Source organism: Panthera leo, chromosome C2 (assembly GCF_018350215.1).
Source record: "Panthera leo isolate Ple1 chromosome C2, P.leo_Ple1_pat1.1, whole genome shotgun sequence".
Lineage (NCBI taxonomy): Eukaryota > Metazoa > Chordata > Mammalia > Carnivora > Felidae > Panthera > Panthera leo.
In genome coordinates this window covers 146,928,113-146,945,859 of record NC_056687.1, presented here as the reverse complement: position 1 = coordinate 146,945,859, position 17,747 = coordinate 146,928,113, and the positions used below count along the sequence as shown (strand labels likewise).

General features: G+C 35.6%; 1 protein-coding gene across 3 annotated transcripts in view; it reads right to left on the bottom strand.

The window, feature by feature from the left end:
- STT3B (STT3 oligosaccharyltransferase complex catalytic subunit B) overlaps nt 1-17,747 on the bottom strand; it is a 106,118-nt gene that overhangs the window by 41,828 nt on the left and 46,543 nt on the right. For all 3 annotated transcript variants that reach the window (XM_042903425.1, XM_042903427.1, XM_042903426.1), the window contains exons 2-3: nt 16,945-17,053; nt 12,837-13,124 (exon numbers count right to left, since the gene is read on the bottom strand). In XM_042903425.1, coding sequence (XP_042759359.1) covers nt 12,837-13,124; nt 16,945-17,053 — 397 coding nt within the window. The remainder of the gene's footprint in view (nt 1-12,836; nt 13,125-16,944; nt 17,054-17,747) is intronic.

The following is a 17,747-nucleotide window of genomic DNA, read 5'->3' as shown; positions in this document are numbered from 1 at the left end:
ATCCAGACCATGGTGGTTTGGCTTCAAAGACGGTATTCTTCACAACTTGATCTTGATTTAAAAAAATAAACTAAACAAACAAACAAGGTTAAGGGTGCCTGAGGGGCTCAGTTGGTTAAGGGCCTGACTCTTGATAAGGGCTAAGGTCATGATCTTACAGTCTGGTTCCTGAGTTGGAGCCCTGCATTGGCTAGGGCTTTGCACTGACAGTGCAGAGCCTGTTTGGGATTTGCTCTCCTCTCTCTCTCTCTGCCTCTCCTCTGCTCACGTGTGTGTGTGTGTGTGTGTGTGTGTGTGTGTGTGTGTGTGCTCTCTCTCAAGAGAGAGAGAAAAAAAAGGTTAGAATCTATAGAACACGAATCTAAAAGCATATTAAAAATTGTCTGTGGGGGTGCCTGGGTGGCTCAGTCGGTTAAGTGTCAGACTTCTGCTCAGGTCATGATCTCGAGGTTTGTGAGTTCGAGCCCCGCATCGGTCTCTGTGCTGACAGCTTGGAGCCTGGAGTCTGCTTCAGATTCTGTGTCTCCCTCTCTCTCTGTCCTTCCCCCACTTGCACTCACGCTCTCTCTCTCTCTCAAAAATAAACATTAAAAAATTTTTTTTCTTAAATGTCTGTCATCAGTGCTTTGAAAACAGAGTACTGTATCTTAAAAATTTTAAAGATGTAACTTGTAAAAAAAAAGGTTCAGCAGTTGGTTTAAAAGTAAACACACCAGATGAGGAATCAGTAGACAACTTACATTTACATTTTTGCGATTACATATAAAATGTTTTTATCTTCATAATGTCATTTGGCTACAAACAACTTTTCAGAGTAGTCAGAGCTGTTAGTACTTTATTTTCAATTGGTAATGATCAGATATTAAATAAACGTAATTATCTATTGCAACTCTGTAGCCAAAACATTTTTATTTCATTTATAAGGCAAATGAATGAGATTAAAGTGTCAAATATCTTGCCACAAGTCAGAAAACAGCTTTCTATGCCAGAACTCCAAACCAACTCATTTCAAATACTGAAGCTGTTTCCACTTTAAACCCAATTTATTTTAAGTATGTTAGTTTAAAAAATAGAACAAAAAAACTCACTACATAATCTTTTAGTCCTTAGGATGCTTTTCATCATTTTGTCACTCCATCATTCTTAAAAGCAATATGATAACTCAAAATGCTCAACATCACTCATCATCAGGGAAATACAGTTCAAAATCACAATGAGATACCACCTCACACCTGTCAGAATGGCTAACATGAACAACTCAGGCAACAACAGATGTTGGCGAGGATGCGGAGAAAGAGGATCTCTTTTGCATTGCTGTTGGGAATGCAAACTGGTGCAGCCACTCTGCAAAACAGTATGGAGGTTCCTCAAAAAATTAAAAGTAGAACTATCCTACGACCCAGCAGCTGCACTACTAGGTATTTACCCAAGGGATACAGGTGTGCTGTTTCAGAGGGGCACCCGCACCCCAATGTTTATAGCAGCACTATCAACAATAGCCAAAGTATGGAAAGAGCCCAATGTCCATCGATGGATGAATGCACAAAGAAGATGTGGTATATGTGTGTGTGTATATATATATATATATATACACACACACACACACACACACACATATATACATACGTACACAATGGAGTATTACTCGGCAATCAAAAAGAATGAAATCTTGCCATTTGCATCTATGTGGATGGAACTGGAAGGTATTATGCTAAGTGAAATTAGTCAGAGAAAGACAAAAATCATATGACTTCACTCACATGAGGACTTGAAGAGACAAAACAGATGAACATAAAGGAAGGGAAACAAAAATAATATAAAAACAGAGGGGGACAAAACAGAAGAGACTCATAAATGTGGAGAACAAACTGAGGGTTACTGGAGAGGTTTTGGGAGGGGGGATGGGCTAAATGGGTAAGAGGCACTAAGGAATCTACTCCTGAAATCACTGTTGCACTATATGCTAACTAATTTGGATGTAAATTTAAAAAAATAAAAAAGTAAAATTAAAAAAAAAAAAAAAGCAATATGATAACTCACAATTTCCCCTACCAGGTCACCAACTTCATTTAACTCTAAATAATCAACATATATAAAAGCACCAGTTCCACACTGTGTTCTATAAAAGCATCTGTTGAATTAATTAAAAAAAAAATTAAGCCGCTTAAAAAAAGAATGTTGTAATGGAGAACTCGGAAATAAAATTCATATGGAAATACAAAGGACCCTAAATGGCCTAACAAAAATTATTAGTGTATACAAGTATTTTTTTTTTTAATGCTTATTTATTTTGAGAAAGAGCAAACAGGGAAGGGGCAGACAGAGAGGGAGAGAGAATGTCTGAAGCAGGGCTCAGAGACTGACACAGGGCTCAAACTCATGAACCATGAGATCATGACCCAAGCCAAAATCAAGAGTTGGCCACTTAACTGACTGGGCCACTTAGGCACCCCAAGAGCTAGTATTATTTTAACTTTGATTTATAACTCCAAATTTAGTCTTCTACATACTTTAAGAAACTAATACAAAGAATTATTAGTTTATGTTTTTGCACACACAATGTATAAAAATCTAATTTTGTGACATTGCCAATCAAAAGGGGGTAGGAACAGAGTTGTGAGAAGATTTTTATATATTATTTGAGAAGATTTTTATATATTATTAAAGATGAGCTAGTATAAACTGAAATAAGAGTAGTATAGTATTAGATTGCTAAATGTAACCCCCACGATAACCACAAAGAAAACAGCAAGAACATATACACAAAAGGAAATGAGAAATGCATTTAAACATTTCACTACAAAAAAACTAAAGACAAAAGACAATAATAAAGGAAATGAGAGACAGAAAAACTACTAGGCATATGAAAATAAGTAGCAAAATGACAGAAATAAGGTCCTTCTTATCAATAATTACTTTAGATTAAATTACACTCTCCAATCAAGACAAAGACTGGTGGAATAGATAACAACACATGGTACAACTATATTCTGCCTCCCAGACACTCACTTTAGATCTAAAGACACAAATATACTGAAACTTAAAAGGATGGAAAAAGATACTCCATGCAAACAGTAATGAACTGTTACTATACAGAGAATGGGTGACTATACTAATGTCAGACACAACAAACTTTAAATCAAAAAAGGTTTCAAGACAAAAAGGACAATACATATTAACAAAACTTGCAATGCTGTAAGTATAACAATTACAACATTTAGACACTTCATGACAGACCATCAAAATATATGAAGCAAAAACTGACAGAAATTAAGTGAGAAACAGTTCTATAATAGTTGGGGATTTCAATACACCACTAGATAACTGGTAGAACCAGAAAGAAGAAACCGAGGACTTCACATAATACACCAAATAGACCCAATAAGAAAAAGGACACACATTCCACTCAAGTACACATGGGACATATTCTAGGATAGACCATAACTTAGGCAACAGATTAATTCTACAGAGATAGATACAGCAGAATACATATTCTCTGACCACAACTGGGTAAAATTAGAAACCAATAACAGAAGTGAAATGAGAAAATTCACAATTTTGTGGAAATTAAACAAAATGCCCTTAACAACCAATGGATGAAAGAAGAAATAACAGGGAAATTTAAAAATACTTACAGAGGAAAGAAACTGAAAACACAACACACCAAAACTCATGGGAGGTTGCAAAGTAGTGCTAAGAGAAAAAATACCTATAAACACATCATTAAAAAACAAAACAAACAAAAAAACCAGATTTCAAATTAACAACCTAACTGTAAAACTTAAGGAACTAGACAAAGAACAAACTAAACCCAAAACTACTAAAGAAAGAACATAATAAAAATTAGAAGTAAGCAAAATAAAGAATAAAAAAAATAATAAAATCAATGAAACCAAAAAGGAGTCCTTTGAAAACATCAACAGAATTGACAAATCTTTAGCTAGGTACACTAAGAAAAAAAAAAGAAAGTCAAATCACCACATCAGAAATGAAAATGTAAACATTACTACTAATTCTGTAGAAATTAAAAGGATCATAAGAAAGTGCTATGAATAACTGTACTCTAACAAACTGGATAACTGAGATGAAACAGGACAAATTCCTATACATATAAAATCTACTAATACTAAATCACATAGAAACAGAAAATCTGAATAGACTTATAACTAATAAAGAGATTGGACCAGTAATCAAAAATCTCTCAACAAAGGGGCACTTGGGTGGCTCAGCCAGTTGAGCGTCCAACTTCAGCTCAGGTCATGATCTTGCAGTCTGTGAGTTTGAGCCCCATGCCGGGCTCTGTGCTGACAGCTCAGAGCCTGGAGCCTGCTTCGGATTCTGTGTCTCCCTCTCTCTCTGCCCCAAAAATAAATTTTTTTTAATAAGAAAATAAAATTCTCAACAAAGAAAAGCCCAGGACCTGATGGCTTCATTGGTAAATTTTACAAAACTTTAAAAGAACTAATATTGATACTTCTCAAAATTTTCTAAAACATTGAAGAGGATGAAGCGTTCCCAATTCATTCCATCAAACCAACATTATACCCTGATACCAAAGCCAGACAGAAACACCACAAGAAAACCTACTGACCAATTATCACCCATGAACACTGATGCAAAAACCCTCAACAGAATACTAAAAACCAAATTTAGCAAGTATGAATTCCCAGAGAGATTGAATACCAGCAGTATTCAGCCAAGAGAAAGAAAAAGGGTCATAAAGAAATATAGAAGACAGAAAATCCAAGAAAAACAGTGAAATAAACTGATATTTAAGATTTCAAAGACAACCTCTCAGAAATAGTTATCAATCTACATGTTGAAAGACAGCACCGTTACCAGAAAGGTCAATTCTGGGACACATCTAGAAAATTTATTATTTTAATGATATTGAAAAAAAAATTACTTCAGGAAAAAAAAAGACCACTTTTCTTATGAAACAATGAAATTAGGTTCTTGACAGTAGTAAGCAAAATAAAATGCAGGTGGTACGATTTTAATAAATTCAAGCAAAGAATGTATGACCTAGAATTTTATATCCAGCTCAACTCTCAAGCTATTGAAAAACAGGTTTAAACCTGCAAGGACTTGAGGAATGAATACTGTTCTTATGAGACTCTCCTAAGGAGTCCTCTAGAGGAATATCTCAGTCCAACTGAGAAATATGTATAAAAAATATTTTAAAATATGAATATACAAAGTATCATGTACTAATATATAACATATATTACATATTTAATAACAGTGTATGTTAATATACCATATGTAATAAAGGTCATATATGAAAAACCCACAGCAAACATACTAAATAGTGAAAGACTGAAGCTTTTCCTGTAAGATCAGGAACAAGACAAGGCCCACTTTCACACACCCCCCCCCCCCCCCCACTTTCACAACTTCTTTGCAACATACTACAGTTGACCACTGAACAACGCAGGGATTAGGGGCACTGACATTCACACAATCGCAAATCTGCATATACCTTTTAACTCCTCCAAACTTTACTAATAGCCTACTGTTGACTGGAAGCCTTACCCCTAACATAATCAGTTAATCGACACATATTTTGTATGTTGCATGTATTTTATAATGTACTCTTACAATAAAGTAAGCAAAATATTTTACTTTAATGTTTATTTATTTTAGGAGAGAGAGAGTGTAAGCGGGCATAGAGAGAGGAAGAGAGAGAATCCCAAGCAGGTTCCATGCTCAGAGCAGAGCCTGATGTGGGCCTTGATCCTACAACCATGAGATCATGACCTGACCCAAAATCAAGAGTCAGTCACTTAACCAATTGAGCCACCCAGGTGCCCCATGGAAAATATTTAAAAAATCATAAGAAAAGAAAAACACATTTATATACTGAACTGTATTTATCCAAAAAAACCCCATATAAGTGGATTGGTGTTGTTCAAGGGTCATTTGTACTTGAAGTTCTAACCAGAGCTATTAGGCAAGAAAAAGAAAAGGTATCCAAATTAGAAATAAGTAAAATGATTGTTTGCAAATTGTATGATCTTCTATGCAGAAAATTCCAGATTACACACACACACACACACACACACACACACACACACACACACTGTTAGATCTAATAAATGAATTCAGCTAAATAGTGGGATACACAAAACCAATACATAAACATCAGCTGTATTTCTATATATTGACAATGAACAATCTGAAAAGAAAATTACTGAAAAAAAATTCCAATTTCAATAGTATCAAAATGAATAAAATAATACATATGAATTAACTAATGAGGTAAAAGACTTATACAACTCTAAAACATCATTATAATAAAGGCATAAATAAATGGAAATGTACCATGCTCTTTCATGAACTGGAAGACAATAATAAGATGATAGTATTCAAAGTAATCTATGAAGGTTAATGTATTCTGATTCAAAATCCCAATGATGTTTTTTTGCAAAAGTAAAAACCCCATTCTAAAATTCATATAGCATCTCAAAACAACTCTAATAACCAAAGTATCTTGAAAAAGAACAAAGCCAGACAAAATACACTTCCTGATTTTAAAACTTACTAAAAAGCTACAGTAATCAAAATAGTCTGGTGCTGGCTTTATAAAGACCTACAGACAGACAAGCAGAGCAGAATAAAGAACCCAGAAATAAATCTCTGCATATATGGTCAAATGATACTCAACAAGAGTCCCAAGATCATTAAATGGGGGAAAGGATAATCTTCAACAAATGGTGCTGAGAAAGGTGGACATCTGTGCAAAAATAATGATGTTGAACCCTTACCTAACACCATATACAAAATTCACTCAGAGATAAATCTAAGACCAAAAACTCTTAGAAGAAAACACACGGCAAAAGCTTCATGACATTAAATTTGGCAGTCATTTCTCAGATAGGACACCAAAGGCACAGCAACAAAAGAAAAGATAAACAAATTGAACTTCAAGGAAAATTAAAACTTGTGCATCAAAAGACAATGTCAACAGAGTAAAAAAGGCAACCCACAGAATGGGAGAAAATATTCAAAAGTCATGCATTTTAGAAAGGATTGATATCAAGAATATATAGAGAACTTCTAAAACTGATCAACAACAACAAAACCTGATTCAAAAAACAGGCAAAGGATATGAATAAACATTTCTCCACATATACAAATGGTGCAATTTTTGAAAAACCTATGGCCTTTTTATGTAAAGTTTACTTATTATTTTGAGAGAGAGGGAGAAAGAACGAATGGGGGAGGGGCAGAGAGTGAAGAGAGAGCAAGAAACCCAAGCAGGCTCTGCATCGCCAGGACAGAGCTCAGAGCCCAATGTGGGGCTCAAACTCAGGAACCATGAGATCATGACCTGAGCTGAAGTCAGATACTTAAATGACTACGCCACCCATGTGCCACTACCAATGGCCTTTTAACCACAAGCAAAGATGCTCAACATCATTAGATACCAGGGAAATGCAAATAAAAACTACAATGAGATACCACAGGTTTTGGCAAGGATGTGGCAAAATTGGAATCCTGTGTACTGTTGATGGGAATGTAAACTGGTACTACAGTGGCTACAGAAAACAGAATGGTTAATTCTTCAACAAACTGAAAACAGAACTGTCACATGACCTGGCAATTTCATTTCTGGGCAAATACCCCAAAGAATTGAGAGCAGGATCTCACAAATACCCATACACCTATGTTCATAGCAACATTATTCACAATAGGTAAAATACAAAAGCAACCTAAGTATCCATCAACAGATGAATGGATAAACAACATGTGGTATATAAACATAATGGAATGTTATCCAGACTTAAAAAAGAAGGAAATTCTGTTTTGTGCTACAACATGTATGGACCTTGAGGACATTATATTATGCTAAGTGAAATAAGCCAGTGACAAAAAGACAAAATTGTATCATTCCACTTGTATGAGATACTCAAGGTAATCAAAAATCACAGAGACTGAGTAGAATGGTGGTTGTCAGGGGATGGGGGGAGCGAAGAATGGGGAATTATTGTTTAATGGATGTAGTTTCAGGTTTTGCAAGGTGAAAAGCTATGGAGATGGATAGCAGTGATGGTGAATGTATTTAACATTACTGAATTCTACACTTATAAATGGTTAAATTTTTTTATTTTATTTTATTTTTTTTTAACGTTTATTTATTTTTGAGACAGAGAGAGACAGAGCATGAACAGGGGAGGGTCACAGAGAGAGGGAGACACAGAATCTGAAACAGGCTCCAGGCTCTGAGCTGTCAGCACAGAGCCCGACGCGGGGCTCGAACCCACCGACCGCGAGATCGTGACCTGAGCCGAAGTCGGACGCTTAACCGACCAAGCCACCCAGGCGCCCCAATGGTTAAATTTTTTTAATGTTTATTTTGAGACGGGGAGCATGAGCAGGGCAGGGGCAGAGAGAGAGGGAGAGAAAGAATCCCAAGCAGGCTCTGTGCTGTTAGTACAGAACCTGACGTGGGGCTCAATCCCACAAACCGTGAGATCATGACCTGAGCTGAAATCAACAGACACTTAACCGACTGAGCCATCTAGGCACCTCTAAATGGTTAAATTTCATGTTATGTGTATTTTACTATAATAAAAAGAAACCATATGAGATACCACTTCATGCCAATAGGTGATATCTTAAAACGCACGCACGCACACACACACACACACACACACACACACACCCACACACCCACACACAGAAAACATTAAGTATTGGCAAAGATTTAGAGACATTAAAACTTTCCTACGTTGTTGGTAGGAATGTAAAATGGTGCAACCACTGTGGGAAACAGTCTCGAGGTTTCTCAAAAAGCCAACCAGAGTTACCATGTGAACCAACAATTTTACTCTTAGATATATACTAAAGAGAAATGAAAACATACATCCCCCAAAAAACTTCGTACACAAAAGTTAGCAGCATTATTCATTATAATCAATATGTGAGAAAAACTCAATGTCCCATCAACTGATGATAGTTAAAAAAAAAATTGCAGTATATCCATATAATGAATTATTTATCCATTAAAAGAAATGAAGTATTGATACGTGTCAGTAACATGAATGATTATGCTAAGTGAATGGGAGCCAAACATAAAAGCGCATACATTTAAAAAAAATGTTTGTTTATTCACTTTGGAAGGTGGGGGCAGAAAGAGAGGGAGAAAGAATCCCAAGCAGGCTCCGTGCTATTAGTGCAGAGCCCGACACAGGGCCCGAACCCAGGAACTGCAGTATCATAACCAAGGCCTAGTTCAAGAATCCAAAGTGCAACCGACTGAGTCACCCAGGCGCCCCCACCCCATCCAGACTCTAAATGAGAATACCTATTTGCTTGTTGATTTTATTAACATTTTTTTACTCACATAGCAAACTCCTTCAAAGTCCTTCCTCAAAATCACCCCTACTGCATGAAGTTGGTGCATATGATGGATATATGCTACATTTTTATACTTTCATTATAAATAGGTATAAACAACATATGGTATAATTTGTACTGTTTAAAATTTAAATAAGGATATTATACTGTACATATCCTACCTCAACTTATTTTTCCACTCGGCAGTATACTGTCAAGATCTATCAACGTTCGTACATACTTTTATAATTTAAAAAATTGCATGCCATTTGAAAGGCCTTAAACAGATGTTCCAAAACATTTTTTTTCTCAGCTGCACAAAATAAACTAAAAAAGTTTGTTTTTAAACATTTTTGGGTGAATACAGCAGCATTAGCAGCATCCTACTGCTTGTCAGCATCTTCATCTTCACAGGTGTTTTCTTCTGAAACTCAGTATCAAGTAACCATCTGACTGATCTGTTCTTCTCTGGAATTCCTTGCCAAAGTGAAAATATGCAAGAGCTCAGTAATTTTAAAAGATGAAATTTATTCAAGAGAAAAATAATGCTTCCACTCACCTAGCTACCTAAAAATATACTCAACGTATAAAAAATATATTCACATGTAATAATTTTGGCAGTTTTCAACATGAAAGAGTATGAGCATAGGCTACAGGTAAATTAACAGACAAACAAACAATTAAATACATGCAAGCTTTAAGCTGAAGCCAATACTAAGTAACATCCTTTTACATGTTAAAAAGAACATTAAGTTTATAGAACTTGGCAACATACTTCTGGTTTCTAGTTTCAGAAGTACAGAATCATTCCATTCTAACAAAAAGTAAAAAGCTGAACAGACTAAAAAATCAACAACTCTTGGATCTGTAAGTGAGGAAATGACAGAGGACAAACTGGAGTAGCCAACCAGCCCTATCTACTTACAGAAGGCAGGTGGGGGGTGGGGGGGACACTGGTCAAGTTTACAGTCCAGCTTACTAAAAGACAGCTAATCCTAGAACTACAAAATGTTTTCTCTCTCCACACACCTTACATCCACTTTACTAAAGGCTTATTTACCATAATTCCTTTTACCTAGCAGATCATGTCTGGCTATGAGAAAAATATTGCAAAGTATACCAAAAGGCAAAAAACACAAGTTGAAGAGACAGAGCAAGCATCAGAACCACATACGACAAACATATTGGAATTATGAGATCAGAAATGTAAAACAATTACATTAATTACATTAATTGATTAATATGCTAGGGGCACTAATGCATAAAGTAGACAGCATGCAGGAATAGATGGGTGATGTAAGTAGAGAGACAAATCTTAGGAAAGAACCAAAAAGCAATGTTAGAGATAAAAAATACTGTAACAAAAATGAAGAATGCCCTTGATGGGCTTATTAATGGACTGAACATAGCTGAGGAAAGAATCTCTGAACTAGAGGGTATCAACAGCAACCTCCAAAACTGAAAAGAAAAGAGAACAAAGACTGGAACAAAACAGAACAGAAAATCCAAGGGCTGTGGAACAACAACAAAATGTGTGATATACATGTGTGGAAATACCAGAAAAAAGAAAGAAAGGAATAAATATTTGAAACAATGACAGAAAATTTCTCCAAATCGATGTCAGACACCAAACCACAGATCAAGCACTAATGAATAAATGCCAAAAAGAATCCAACTACCCTGTACCAGGCACATCTTATCAAACTAGAGAAAATTAAAAGTAAAGAAAAAATGCTGAACGAAGAAACAGTAAAGACACCTTACCCAAAGTAGAACAAAGATAAGAATTACAGGACTTCTGGCCAGAAGAAGCCTGCTTCAGATTGTCTGTTCCCCTATCTCTCTGCCCCTGCTCCTGCACCACTTGTGCGTGTATGCTCTCTCTCTCAAAAAACAAATAAAACATTAAAAAACACCCCCAAAACAGTAAGTCTCTAGCCAGACTAAGAAAAAAAAACACATAAATTACTACTTTTAGAAATGAATGAAGTGATGTCACTACAGTTCCCATGGGCATTTATTAAAAAAAAAATAAAGGAATACTATGAACAACCTTATGCCCACAATTTTGAGAACCTAAATTAAACGGACCAATTCCCTGAAAGACAAAAATCTGCCAAAACTCACACAAGAAGGAGACAGTCTAAAGAAATCTGTATCCTTTAAAGAAATTGAACCCATAATTAATGACCTTCTAAAACAGAAAGCAAAAGGCCAAGGTGGGTACACTGATGAATTCTACCAAACATTTAAGGAAGAAATTATACCAATTCTCTACAATCTTTCAGAAAATAGAAGGGGAATACCTCCTCATTCCATGAGACTAGTATGATCCTAATATCAAAACCAGGCAAAGACATTAAAAGAACACTACAGAGCCATATGTATTATGAACACAGATGTAAAAATCCTCAACAAAGTATTAGCAAATCAAATCCAGCAATGTACTGTAAGAATTATATACTATCATCAAGTGAGATTTATCCCTGCTATGAAAAGCTGGTTCAACATTTGAAAATTAATTAAAGGGTGCCTGGGTGGCTCAATCTTTAGGTGTCTGATTTCAGCTCAGGTCATAATCTCACGGGTTCATGAGTTTAAGCCCCACATCGGGCTCTCTGCTATTAGCTCATGCTTCAGATCCTCTGTCCCCATCTCTCTGCCCCTCTCCACTTCACTCGTTCTCTCTTTTGCTCTCTTAAAATAAATGAACTTAAAAAAATTAATGTTTATCACATCAAAAAACTCAAGGAAAAAAGATCATGTAACTTTTATCAATACAGAAAAAACATTTGAAAAAATCTATCCATTCATGATAAAATCTCTCAGCAAATTAATAATAGAGTGGAACCTCCTCAACTTGATAATATCTACCAAAAATCTATAGCTAACATCACACTTAATGTTGAGAAGTTCAAAGCTTTCCCACTAAGATCAGGAAGAAGTTAACAATGTCCCCTCTCACCACTCCTTTTGAACATCGTATTGGAAGTACTAGCTAATGCAATAAGACAAGAAAGGGAAATATAGGGTATATAAATTGGTAAGAAATAACTTGGTAAAAGCAAAGTAATGCTAGTTTTGCAACAGAATTCAAAATCCCAAGTCACTAAATCATATTTCAACTTATCTTAAGTATTTTTGACCCCTCTCTCCACCCAAAAAGAAACAAAATCAATAGATGCTTTCTGTCATCCTCTTTTTTGGAGCTATGACATATAAAGGATATTATCATCATCTGTTAAAACAGGCATAACAAGATTCTTGTAAAAAATCTTATATGCACACAGGGGTGGGAGGGGAAGAGGAAGGGAGAATGCACACATGAGCAGTACCTGACATTTTAAAATGTTATGGCATTATTAAGTTGATTATGAATAGAAATAGATCCCTATATGGAACTATAATTGATAAAGGACAAATGTATACAACCTACAGCATTTCCACAGAGTTCATGAGTATTAAATGGTAGCAAAACATTAAGTGTTACTTACCCATAAGTAGTATGTGAACTGAAGTGCAAAAATAGCAATGCCTTCATTATCAAAGGAGCCAGCTACTGAGCGAGAAATGTAACCTGGCACAATAGCAATAAAACAAGCAGCTAAAAGTCCTGCTCCTTGGTTCCAAAGTTCTCTGGTAAGCAGGAAAGTAGATATAGATGTAAGGCCGCTAAAAGTCGGTGCAAGGAACACACATACGTCTCTTATATGAACTGTTATGTTCAATGTATTTAAAATCCAATGGATGAGGCCAGCTGTTATCATCAACCCTGGGTAAACCTAGGAAGACAAAAATGGAAAATTTAACTGCATATAAAATAAGGGAATTAAAAAGACTAACATAAGTTCTTTTCTTTATTATTACATATTGTTTATAGTAAGTTTGAGAATAAGATCTCAAAACAGTTTGCCTTCTTCACTGAACTTCTCCGCTACAAAACTAAATGTTCTTTTGTATTGGATACAAAGGAAAAGCTTATAAATGGAGCAATACATATTTAAATAAACGATCAGATAGACTGATTAAAACTGAAAATGTTTAGAAATAGAAAACTGTCGGCAACTTTCTTATAGATTCTACTATTTTTTCACTATAAAACAGGGTCTTCGTCTAACTTACTCTTTTAAAAAAATTTTTTTTTTTTTACATTTACTTTTGAGAAACAGAGTGAGACAAAGTGTGAACGGGGGAGGGGTAGAGAGAAAAGGAGACACAGAATCTGAAGCAGGCTCCAGGCTCTGAGCAAGGGGTCAGCACAGAGCCTGATGCGGGGCTCGAAGCCACAAACTGTGAGATCATGACCTGAGCCGAAGTCGGACGCTCAATCGACTGAGCCACCCAGGTGCCCCCTAACTTACTCTTAAGTTTAGGGTTTTAACAGGCTCCAACGTTGCCCACACTTTTGTGTATGTAAGGGGAGTGAGAAAAAAAGAGAAGAAAAGTTATGTGCCATATTATTTAAGTGTCTTCCTGCCTTCCAAAGCCAAGATTTGGAATGTAAACAGCTCTAAATAGGGAAACAAAACAAAACAAAAAATACAACTAGTCAATTGGTGAATTCAAAGATAATTATTTTGGGATCCTGAAAGGTTGAGCATTTTTACACCACTTAGTATTTAAGGCTGGAAGAGAATAACAAGAAACTACAAGAGGCCAATTAAACCTTACCCTAAAAGAGGAACATGATAACATTAGGAGAATTCAGAGAAAAATAAGTAGGATATTATTTTTGAGCTATTCATAGGTGATTAAATGTGTATTTACATTTCCATCCTTATCTAACACCTAAAAGATTCTTTCCTTTCTTTTATCACAGAAACCACAAAAAAAAAAGTTACGTTTCTTTTCCTAGCTATACTGATTAAAAGTGCAAACCCTCTATGGTCTTTAACTCCTTCCCTTGCTTCTTCTCCTTAGCACTTACCACCATTTAACATACTTTTCGTTACTTTATTTATTATCAATTAAACTCAACACCCTTAAAAGAATATAAACTCTGGAAGAGCAGGAAAAGTTTCCCCAGCACCCAGAACAACAATTAGCATAAAATAGATGCACAATACCTATTCAGTGCACGGAAGGAGAATGTGATTAAAGAAGGGGGTAAAGTGTGGCAATCATCACAATTCTTAAAAACTAAAATTTTGTGCTTTTTCACATAGAATACCAGGTCCCAACGCACAATTTTGACAGCCATATTAAAAAACAAAATGAAAATGAATCTGAAAGTACCTCTTAAGGTAGTCAATACATCCAAGATAATATGGCAGACTAAGCTGATACACAAAATATAGCCAAAATACATACAAGTAGAGGAGCAAAGGACCTTAAAAACCAACCAAACAAAAACACCCACCCAACAACAACAAAAACATATTTAAGCTCACAAGAAAGGGAAGCTTCTAGATGCCAAAAACATAGAAGGAATTTAAAGTAGGTTCTGATGCCAAGGGAGCCCCAATGAGAAAAGAAAAACACTCCAGGCTGGACACACATCTTTGAGACTGGAGGCTAGCAGGGCGGCTCCAGACAGGGATCAGAGAAAATACCTAATTCCCAGCACAAACCCAGGGTCTGTTTATGGAACTAGACTGGACAAATTATACCCACCCATCAAGGGAAGCAGTAAGGAATTTTTTTGCCTTACTTCCAAAGCTTTGAATAGAAACAAAATGAGAAACTCATTCAATACATGTGTAAATGTGAGTTCCACATTTACAACAACTTCAGATGTAAGAAGCCTCAAGCTGAGAAATAACCTCTAAAAACTGTCCTAAAACCAGTAAAACCCCTATTAGCTAGGGTGAAAGCAAATGAGAAAAAAGTATTACAAAAATGGTCCCAAATACCAGGACACTTGGAGAAGAAAACAAGCCCTCCAGTGACGACGAATTCAAAATAAAAAGTTATACACATGCCAGGAAACAAACTGTACTCATCAAATACTGCACTAAGGTATGTAACAGGATATATCTTCCTTATCTGCCCTGGAGACCATCATGACTCCTCTCCTTGTTTCTGTATCTCTGTTTACATCAAGGATAAGAAGAGGGGCGCCTGGGTGGCGCAGTCGGTTAAGCGTCCGACTTCAGCCAGGTCACGATCTTGCGGTCTGTGAGTTCGAGCCCCGCGTTGGGCTCTGGGCTGATGGCTCGGAGCCTGGAGCCTGTTTCCGATTCTGTGTCTCCCTCTCTCTCTGCCCCTCCCCCGTTCATGCTCTGTATCTCTCTGTCCCAAAAATAAATAAAAAACGTTGAAAAAAAAATTAAAAAAAAAAAAAGGATAAGAAGATGCCCCAGATTAGAAAAACATCTCACTATCATGGAGAACGTATTCTTCTGACACAGAGGGAACATTTATAAAATGTGGCTATATGCCAGGCCACAAATCAAGTCTCAAAAATTTCAAAGGACTGAAATTTCTGTTTGTTCTCTAACCATAATAGAAGCATAAAGTAAAAAAAGATAATTAGGAAATCCTCTTATGTTTAAAACTCAAATTCTAAATAATCCGTGTACCAGTGGGAATTATAATGGAAATTAAATTTCAACTTGAATGAAAATAAAAATACTATGTATCAAACCTTACACATTATAAATGTAGCTAAAACAGTGATTATTGGGAAATTTATAGTTTTAAAATAAATACATCAGGAGTGCCTAGGTGGTCAGTTGAGCATTGGACTGTTGGTTTCAGCTTGGGTCATGATCCCAGAGTTGTGGGATGAAGACCTGTGTACAGCTCTGCACTCAGAGTGGAGCCTGCAGAAGATTCTTTCTCTTTCCCTCTGCACCTCTCCCCCATTTGTGTGTGCTCTCTCTCTAAAATAATAAATGAAATGAAATGAAATGAGATGAAAACAAAGAAAGGTTATTGAGTAAAGTATCAAGAAGTCAGAAAAACATCAAAATAATCTCAAGAAAATGTGGGGAAGGAAATAAATTGAAATTAACATAACAAAAGACAAATATATAATGCAGATAATCAACAACGTCAAAGTTTCTTTGGGTTAAGAAATCTAACAAAAGTGATAAACTTCTAACAAAAAGGCTAAATATATGTTCCCCATAGATGTCTACCTATCATTTTCTTTTTAACATTCTTCCTACATTCCAGATCCCATACATATTTTCCCTTATGTCACATTCTGAATATAACAGCTTCCCATGAGCTATGATCAATACTCAATTACCTGAAGTAATTTAGGGCAGCTTTAGGACCTAAAAATTGAAACTGATTCTTCTAAATTTCGATTTCCTTCCAAAAAATATGATTTCAACAAAGTTGTTACAGAATAAAATAAAACCGCAAATAACCTGAACTTAAGATGTACTATGACAAGAAATCTCCCCTCCCAGTCTCCCCTTGTTAGAAATAGTGGCTAGTATGAGATAACACAAACATGTGCAGGGAAGGGGTGGGGAGGGAGTGTCAAGAAGAGATTTAGTAAATAAAAAAATACTGGATAATCAGCTACAGAAAATTGTATTAGTTAACTATACAAAGGTTTCAAGGATCTCCATCACCTTAGTAACTAATGATTTACTGAAATAACTATAAAACTTTGTGATTAACATAAATAACTGCAGAGATACTTACAGTACCACCTACTATTCTTCCTAGTGGATACCATGCTCTTTCATCAAACCAGTTTAAAAATTCATAGAACCCATGAGATGCAAGATGATGTGTTGATCTATAGTTAAACCTAGAAAAAACAGGAAAAAAGGAAATGTTATAAAAGTTTGCTTACTAAAAACAAGTAGCTCTATCTTTTTCATATTATAAAAACAAATATCTTTATATTTAACTCTATAGCTACATAAAAATTTCTTTCATAGAAACTGAGTAACATTATTCTCCAAGGAATAGGCTTATAATACTACTAATATAACTAAAAACAAAGGCCCATTCCCCCCCCCCCAACCCCCCAACCCATGCCTACAAAACGAGTAATGCTCAAAATAACATTTGGTCATTGCTTAGGATGCAGGCAGTACATGGCTATGGATTTAAACAAAATAAGGTGAGGGTACATGGAATTCACCACACGGTCCAAGTCAATGACTCTCAAAAGATTAATAACTACTGACAGAAGACAGCATCAGAATAACTTGACATGGTCGCCTTCAGTCCTACAACCCTAAAAATTACAGGAATAAGCAATAAATTATAATAGCACTAAAACCATAAGAAAATAAAGTGTAAGAGCACTCACTGTAAAACAAGAACGACCTTAAGGAATGAGAAATTTAATCAATGAAAGACAAAAGAGAAATGAGAAGAAATGCACTGGACCATTTTTAGACAAATTTCATCAAATACAAAAACGAACACACCCAAATATCAAATATTTGAGAAAAGTAAGCAACATGAAAGCATCAAAAACAAATGGAAGAATA